Source organism: Siphateles boraxobius, unplaced genomic scaffold (genome assembly GCF_051911475.1).
Source record: "Siphateles boraxobius isolate OS27281-9 unplaced genomic scaffold, OSU_SipBor_1 86, whole genome shotgun sequence".
NCBI classification, from domain to species: Eukaryota; Metazoa; Chordata; class Actinopteri; order Cypriniformes; family Leuciscidae; genus Siphateles; species Siphateles boraxobius.
Window position 1 is genome coordinate 223121 of NW_027509215.1, and position 9417 is coordinate 232537.

The 9417-nt window shown below is 41.0% G+C and overlaps 1 protein-coding gene across 4 annotated transcripts in view; it reads right to left on the reverse strand.

The window, feature by feature from the left end:
• LOC143731288 (ephrin type-A receptor 4-like) overlaps nt 1-7258 on the reverse strand; it is a 40770-nt gene extending 33512 nt beyond the window's left edge. For 3 of the 4 annotated variants that reach the window (XM_077222087.1, XM_077222090.1, XM_077222091.1), the window contains exons 1-3: nt 6787-7017; nt 5635-5702; nt 2761-3424 (exon numbers count right to left, since the gene is read on the reverse strand). In XM_077222087.1, the coding sequence (XP_077078202.1) occupies nt 2761-3424; nt 5635-5702; nt 6787-6886 (832 nt within the window). In that variant the 5' untranslated portion in view covers nt 6887-7017. Of the gene's footprint in view, nt 1-2760; nt 3425-5634; nt 5703-6786 lie in introns of all 4 variants that reach the window. The other variant, XM_077222088.1, reaches the window with a different exon arrangement.
• Between the last annotated feature and the right edge of the window lie 2159 nt (nt 7259-9417).

Here is a 9417-nt window from a genome sequence, read left to right on the forward strand (position 1 = left end):
TTTTGAAGAGGCATATTTGTCAAAAGAGCTGAAAACTCACTAGTGTTGGTTGGATTTTTCTCCATGTCGTCGTGCTGTTTCACTTAACTACGTGTACGTTTACAGTGTAGTGAAAAGCTGAGAGTGGGCTGTCATTCTTCATTGCAGCCTAGCATCTCAGCGGGCTTTTTTACACGTCTCCAGCTCGCCGGACGCCCACTAACGAGCAGAGATTTCCTCTCTGTCCTCACCTCCTACTCAACACAGCAGATGAGCAGTGAGAAAACAGCAAACTCTTAAAAAGAAGAAAAGACACCAAATCCTCTGGCCAAGTCTCCGCTCCATTCACCAACCGAACGACGTCTGTTTTGTGGCCGTCTCTCGCTCCTCTGTTCTTGGACCTGTCCATCTAGGCTGCAGCTGTCAAAATTTTGACGTCTTAATCAATCTCGGCCATGACCCCCGTCTCTTGGGGAGGAGAGGAGGATAAAGCCAGGGGTCACCCCTGACCCTGTCTAGTATTCCTCCCCTCTCACCCCCATCCCTGATCACGACATCCCAACAATTGGGGAGAGGCTCCCATTGAGGCATTCTGGGGTACAGGGCTTGTATCCCTTATCCTCAATGGGTTTTTTCACAAGGTCGTTGGGACGCCCCATTGAGAAAGTTCTCGCCCTCGCCTAAGCCCTCACATTGAAGGTGAACCTCTGCATCCCTCCCCTGGCCTGGGCTGCACACACAGACTTATTAAACAGACAGTGACTCGCATCTGCATGCTGGGATAGAAAGCCACCTTTTGAACCTGCTTCAATGAGGAAACAACTGCCTGTTGCCTTGCTGAAGACAGCGTTTGATGGCTTAATCAGACATTGATGACAGACTCATGCTTAAAAAACACCAATATAAAGAAGATGGTCTAAGGATATGTAAAGAAGGCACCTAGGAAATTTATAAAAGCCGGAAATTGGAATATTGGCTAAAAAATACTAAATGTGAATTGTGATTAGTTTTTATCGGTCAACTTTTTGCATTCGCCAATATCAAAAACTGCTTGGAAAGTTTTTCCTTTTTCAACAACAAATATATGTTATGCACCAATGCTCAACAATAAGAATATTTTTTTGGTATTTTTTTGCTGGTCCGTAGTTGAGTGATGAATTATATTTTTAGCACTGAATTTTTTTAATTTTCTAGAAATAAAAACATTTTTTTCATTAAGTTTTCTTTACAAAATTTCTTAGTTATGCTTTCAAAACTGTCAAGTCATTTTTGCAAATTCAACCTCTATGTTTGCAAGCTACTAGTGTTTTTGATGACAATCAGATCAGCAGAAATCTGGCCAGCCAGCCACCCTTAGAATTCAGCGCTGTGCAAACAAGTGGCCAAAATGGTCCTCTACAGCTTTTATGACTTGAAGTGTTTTTCTGTGTGTGTGTGTTTTTTTTTTTTACATGTGAGTTGGGAAATTAAATCTAAAAACTTTTGCAGACTCCACCAACAGAAATATCAAAATCGATCTCTTCCAAATTTCTCAGAGTAATGAAATCGTCAACGCAAGCCCTGAAGTGATTTAAGTAAAACGTTTCACCAAATGTCTGTGTGGAAACTCCGTTCTGCTCTTGGTAAATTACAGCCTCTTTCCTTCATTTCAACATATCTGAACGGCAAAAGAGAGCAGAGGGAGAGAGACGGAAAGCTAAGGAGCGAGTAGGGAACCCGGCCACTGCCAGCGAGCTCTTCTAATAAAAGAGTGGCCAAGAAAAACGGCCAGATCCCTGAGAATGGCCTTTCCCAGTGTACCCCTTCAACCACCCACACAAGCACATCCACTGAGAGAGAGATCGCCCGCGGTGAATGCCGACCGCCCCCCTTGAGCCCGCAAGAGCCCTAAATTACAGCCCGTATTTGTCATGCAATTAGCCCGCTGAGATAGCGCTCATAAATAAAGGCCGTTAGACTGGCCAGTCGGCCGTTTATCACCCTGCTCAAGCAATGACCCTCTCCTGGACCAGACGGAAAAGAAAGAAAGGGCGTGCTCAAACTGTCTACATGTCCTCTGGCTCTTCCTTTTTGCTTGCACTGACCTCAGCATTACCCCAAACAGTATATCATGTTTTTTTCAGTGCCGTATGGCCTGACTACGGACACTGGGAATCAAAGCCAGCATGGAGAAAGAGAAACGGCCCTCTGGTGACAGAAGCAATCTATCTGATCCTCTCCTTTTCTTCTTTTATCTGTTTTGCTCTTTCAGTGTTTTGCCAATCGCATCTTTTTGCTTTAATGTGAACTGAAAACCACCGCACATGCTCTTGAGAGATAGCAAATGAGAACGAGAGTGAAAAGGGTATGAGAGCATTCGCCCATGATCTAATTAAGCGGATTCTGCACATAAACCACACGGCTGTTGCTCCAACAAAATAATTAGCGCCAACGTTTCTCATGCGCAAATCCACTGGGAGGTGTTTGGATATCAAACAGGGCGATTCATAATCATAACCAGACCTCTCTAATAACAACACTCGCTTAATCCATAGTGATCTGCCGAGTACCCAGCTGTCTACATCTGAGTAAACTCTCACATCCCTGAGAGGGGAAAAGTGCATCCGGGTCAGCCTCACTTATAATGATCTCATCTTAAATTATGGAATATATTGCTGCTGGGTGATCAGGGTTTTTTTTTTTACTTTCCATGTGGGAGGTGCAAAAATCTCGAGTCATAACAGAACCTGGTGAAACGCTCTGTTGGAAAAACTCGAGCGAGGGAGTTATCCGAGCTCTTACCTTGGCATGTTCCCCCGTGTTCCTCATAGCCAGGGTTACACAAACAGTTTCCAATAGGCACCAGCCATTCTCCATCTGCTCCGCAGTACATTTTAGGGACCTCACGTTCCTCTGAATTGTCCACACAAGATCCGCGTACCTCCACTAGTGATGAGGTGTCCGCACCGGTGGTGGTGTCTGGAAACTGAGCCAGGTTGCGTACAGTGAGGGGGCATTTCTTATAGAAGATCCGTACGGATACCAGGGCGATGCAGGCCCCGACGTCCTGGAAGGCCAAGTAGAAGCCCTTCCGTGTCAAAATTCCTACATCCCGCACTTCCGTGTTCAGCTTCATTATTCGATCACCTATGTCCACCTGCGTGAAGCTCTCGTCGGCTGCGATGGTGTCGATTTTGGTGAACTGGTTCTCTCGGATGTACCGCTCTTTGTCATTGTTGGACTCATAGTAGTAGAGGTTAAAGGTCTCCTTGCAAGTTCCCATGACTCCTGGCAGGCTGTTGCAGTCACGCAGGGTGAATTTGATCTCGATATAGACGCGCTGAGCTCCACCACGGGGAATCCAATCTGTTCGGAGCCAGTTGTTCTGGTTGGGTTCCATTACGTTGCATACCTGGTACGTCCTGATTGGTATATTCTTCTCATCCATGATGCTCACCTCTTCCCACTGTGAGAGAGATGGAGGGAAAGACAGAGAGGTAAGTAGGCCTATAGAGATTCTGCTAGGGAGACTTTTGTCACAGCAGGTGCACACAATTCCAGGCCCAGAGCTGGAGATTTTCCACAGACCAACAGCTGCAATGATGCAATGATTTCATTGATTACGATATGATAATGAGAATCTAAATCACACATCTGCCAGATTCTGTGCACTGTTTTGTGAACAGCAGAAGGTTGGTTTACCCAAAAATGAAAATTTTGTCATAATAATCTGTATGACTTTCTTTCTGTTGCAAAAAAACAGAAGAAATTCGGAAGAATATTTCAACTGTTGCTGCCCATACAAGGAAAGTCAATTGGCTCCAAAACAGCACTGGAACCCCACTGAATTTTCACAGTGTGGACAAAAAAACAAAAACAAAAATTTCCCAAATATGTCTTTTTGCGTTCCTCATTAGAAAAGTCATACAGGTTTAGGAACAACATGAGGGTGAGTAAATGATGGCAGAATTTTCATTTTTGGGTGAAACATCCCTTTAAGACAAGCGGTTTTAATACTCAAACTTTACACTTCTTTGCAAACAAACTCATTGGCTATACAAAGATGTTATTAAAAATTGTTAAATAATTAACATAATTGAGATAATATGATTCTTCGAAGCATTGTGAAGCTCCATTTCTGTCTATCAGAACTGAAAGTGTCGTTTAAGCCTAGTTTCAAAGGCTTCAAAAACAATTGTTTTTGGGAGATAAATATTGCGATACATTAAATGATTCATTGCTGTGAATTTCTTAAAACTAAGGTAAATGTATGGTTTTCCATAATAATACAGTATGAAAAATCCTTGCACATCTACCAAACAAATGCAGTACCCAGCAACATTTACAAGAACGCCCTGACTTCCTGGTCACCATTAATCCCATATTAAGCCATTGTAAAACCATGGGGCCTAGAGTTTGATGCTTCCTGCTGGTGAGAGTTTCAAATGAGATGTATGCAATGAAGGAGAGTTTTGAAAAGGCCTGTCACGATCTATGACGTTGTCTTTTCTTCTCGCTTTTTTACTCTTTGTAAGTCGTAAGTGTAGAAATCCCAGCTGTCACACCGATAAAGCTGTACATTCTGCCCGTTTGCATGAGGGAGGGGGTTCTGTCGGGACCCTGTCAATCAAACGGGTGGATGAGATAAAAGCAGTAGAGGGTGGGGGGGACCACATATCCTCAAATGCCAAGTTCACTATTAAACCTGAAACCAACCAAAGTGTGTATGGAGAGAATGAGGAAGACTAATTGTGGAGTAATTAATCAATAAAATTGCAGATAAATAACTGAACTTATACTTGAGTAGATTGATTTCAATATTTCAATAAAAACAAAATGTGTACATGTTTTTGTTAATGTAATGAATTATTTAATGCAGTTTTAGTGGTGTTTTTAAAAAAAATATGTTGTACTGATTAAATCACATCATAAACAATAATAATGTGTAAATATAATCTGCATAGTAATTATAATTAAGTACGAATATTAATGTTAAGTGTGGCCAAAAAAAATAAATGTAAAAATGTGAAAAATGTATAAACTAAATATTTAAATTTTAGCATGTTAACCATCAGCACATAGCATTATTTGTACTAATTTTAGTAAGTCAAAAAGTCTAACTTTATTGTTGTACATGCAAAATATAGTGCACCAATTTTAAGTTTTAAGATGCCAGCCCATAAATGATGTAAAGAAATGAACATTATAATTACAAAGCATAAAATTTCTAGATGAATTATCCTGAGCACAAGCACTTAAACTCAAGTCGTTTCTCAGCCTGTACGAAACATCAAATTATAAGAACAAAGCCATTTCATCTATCAAGATTCATAATTATGGATATTTGTGTAGATCTCATTAGTCTTCTGTGCTTCATCTATGCACTAATGCAGAAAATACCGATTGCATACAGTGTGATGTATCTTAAGTTGTTTTCCATTCATTTCTGGTGTGCTTTTAGCATAGCATGAGGCCTTAGTTAAACCTTCTAGTTTTATGTACAGTGTGGAGCAGCAATTCCTCCGTGCTCAAAAAAGGTTCTATAAAGTCTATAGTCTGCTTTTCATGTGCAAATATAGTTTCCAAGACGATAAGCACCTTCGAGAGTTGTCAATAGAGATTTTTCCACACAAACACAAAAGTAAAAACAACACAATCTGTCCTCTGTAGACTCACCCCTCCTTCCGTCGGACTCGCAACCCATTTCAGTTCTCCTTGCACAGTTCTCGAGTCCAGCAGCGTCACTGCAGAAAGACAAAATGCCGTGAGTCACTGAAGATGGATCATCAACCTCCTTATGACTTGACCAAACTGTCTCTTAAGTCACAACTTATTTCTTTGGCTACCCTTTTGTTCCCAAAAGTACAAAGTTATTACTCTCTCCATTTCCTCAAAGTAGCCTACACTGATTTAAGCTTTTTAAGGAAATGTAGGATATTGGATATGGTTAAATAACACATATATTTGGCCAAAATAAGTATTTTATAAAGTTTGATTGTGGCATGATATTGTTTTAATCAGTGTTCCAGTTTGGCTATTTTCCAAACAAAATCCGGTCCTTTGAGAGAAGAACATAATCAGTGAACAGTGAATGTGCAAGGAATATGTAAAAGGTTCATGTTTACAATTATTTTTCTTTTTCTCTAAAGGTTTCAGAATTTGTCTATTTGTGTGAAGCCTATAGCCTTTATACATCAAACCAAAGCCCTAGCATATCCTAAATTAAAAGCGTAGGGAGATATTAACGCGAGTTTAACAGAGACTAAAGTCTATGTTATACTGAAATGTTTTAATCATTTGTCTCGTGCGTGTATCTGTTGGTTATGATGGACGATTTTCGTACATTTCGCTTGTGAAAACACTCCAAATAAATACAAATATTAAACGAGTCGTGCAAGTTTCCATCAAATTATTCGAATACGCTATGATAAATTTCCATTCTGTTCATCCGAGGACATTTCTTGAAATACAAATAAATACATTTTAAATAAAATAAAAAATAGTTCCAACAAAATTAGAAGCCCGAGTTTCCTCCCAATAGAGTCAGAGTTTAAACTTCGTTTGATGAAATGAACTGCAGTCTTCCATATCTGCGGATTTGGGAACCAAAGACACTTGGAGATCCCCAAAGGGACTTTCGGGAAAAAAAAATATATAAATCCTTTTCGCTGACGGGATAAAGTCTCGAAATAAAAAATACAAATACAAAATAAATAAACGTCAGTCGTAGCAGTGTGCGACTCTATAGGCTACCGTCCCAAGTCGTACCCAAACAACAACAAAAAATAAGTCTTGGAGAGATTTTCCTTTGGTTTGGTAAATCCTTACCTTCATTAGGAGGGTAGACCCGTGCGGTTAATGTGAAAGTCGGTATCCAGATTATTAGCGCAAAAGTCGCTGTGAACACAAGCGCAGCCATTGGTGTCATTTCGTGTGCGTCTCCTCCGCTCCGCGTGCGGACCGAAGTTGCGTCTGTCCCGGTGGAATTAGCGTTTGAGAGTGATGCACAGAGCGCTGCTGAACACCGCCGAGGGGCGGATCTTTACTGCCTGACGTGCCTGTCACAGCGAGACACAAAAAGTCAACAGTCTGTCCATTCGGGGAAATAGCCTGCCCATTTCCCAGGTTTATGCTAATTGGACAATTGGAGAAGTATAAAAGGTATTTCTTATTTTAACCTTTTGCGTATCATAAAAAAAAACTCGCGCGTGTGAGAGAGATAGGCTAATGCAGTGTGCGTGTGAAAGAGAACGCGAGAGAGAAAAAAGAGAGGCTGTTGTTAAACCTCTCCTTTACATATAGAACTTGGTCCATAATATGTCCTGATCTTGATTATTATATCTGAATACGTCATACAAAAGACTGTATGGAGCGCTCAAGGCATTAAAGTTAAGTTTACCAGCTCTATTGTAGGAAGAGCAAGTGCGCCGTCTAGTGTTTATTATCCCAATTTATTCCTCTAATCCACAACACTCAAAAGCCGGTTTCTAAACGTGCTAGTTCGTGTATAAATACTTTTATAACATTACTAACAGGCTATGTAGCCTATTCAGAGTAAACAGAATTTCTCCAAAACAAACAATCCTAAAACTATGAGTGGGAAGTTTCAAAACGTAAACCAGACCATTTTAAACTGCAGTGCTTCAGGCTATAGGCTACAGCCTCAGTAGAGATAGATGTCCGACTCTATCGCAAATTGGTATTGGGAGATGGCATCCCGGCATGGCACCAGCCTACAATAAAACCATATTTAGACACATCATTTCTCTTTAATTTTTCGATTAAAATTTTATGGATAATCGTGTTTATCGTGTCCGAAAAATAAGTAAGACGCGATTTTGTGAACCGCATCATTAAAAGACCCGACTCAAAAAAACCCGATTCATTCGCGAATCGAGCATCGCTATTCAGTAGGCCTATGTGTTGCTGCAAAGACTAAAAGTTATTAAATGTTAGTGTGAGACCCTTTATGCCTTTATCAACTGGACGCCTACACTCCACGACCTCTCCAGCCCATGTCAATCAAGCATTTCATGACGCCCACAGCCAGAGTTGCGTCTTTTCTATCGTAGAGTTCCATCAATAGCAGCAGATGCGTCGATTTCGCTTCACGCTTTGCACTGTCTTACTACATGCGCCCACCTGATGAGCCAATCTACATCCTGTAACGGGTGTCGGGGCTGACTGTGTGCTGACAACTTTGACAACCGTGTGTTTGCATATGGATGGGCTGCAAAGGAGAGTATACTGACTTCAGTTATTGAGGACCGCCCTCGAGGCTGATGGATCTGAAAGAGACAAGGCAGTGTTTATACTTTAACATTAACAGTTGTAGTAGCACTTTATTATTGTGTCACTATAAGATAATGTAGGTGGCTGGATTAAAGTGAGATATCAGTGTTTTTGCTTAAATAAATAAGCACATAAAGCTTTATTATATAGCCTACATCCACAGTGACTTACAAAATGTGGAAAAACCAGGCACACTGTGGTGTCACATGACCCTTTTTTGAAAGCATTAAAAACAAATCCCATGTTTTTTTTTGGGGGGGGGGGGGGGGGTATTTTTTATTATATCTATTAGATAGGTTTGATTTGCAACCTTTTGCCCATTCTGGTGTAGTTTTGTAATGTTGTAATAAATGTAGTTATTTATATATCAATTTAATGTTTATTGCTAGACAATTATAATTAGAAAATTAATAGAAAAAATATGCTCATTTAATTTAATGATAAACATTTTCAGGAGGCACCTCCTTCACTGAAAATTTGTTTTCCGTTTCAGGCCCCATATTGTACCCTACTCATGGAAAGTGCCATAATTGTTTAAAACAATGCATTTCTAGTGAAGTGCTCCCAGTAAAGGATGTGTCTTCAGCTGTTTTTTGAAAGTTGTTCTCAGCAGATTCGGTCAAGGCTTGAAAATTGTTCCACCGCCTTCTCAGACTTTAAAATTCAAGATTCGTCTGACCACAGCCAGCGTTTCCTGTTTATGTATAGGCCAGAGAAGCTACGTTTTTGTTCTTTTCCATATACGTTTGGGGCCTCTCTGGGATCTCTCGTTTTTAATAGCATTAGGCTGAGGAGCAGGTGACGTCCGGGACTTTGTCTCTAGGGCCACGATCGAAACGCTTTGTGGCGATGCCGTTGCTCTGGTGAAACTATCTCGCCCAGCATAATGAAGTCGGGCGGAGCATCTGGCGTTCCTAGATGGGTGCCCAACATCGATTGTCACTCAGTTTGACGAAGAGAATGGCGTTTTATTTTCTCAATCTGCACGAAAGACTGCGCAATCATAAAGGCCCAATTAGCCGAGGAGGAGGCGGTTCGTTTTTAGCAGTCTCGACCAATCGCTTCGCTTTATATCGGTGAAGGCCTATTGATCGCGTTATGGCCAGTGGGCGGGGAGTCGCCACAGGCAGGGGTGTGCTTGTGCGAGTCTTTCCTCTGGGTCGTTGT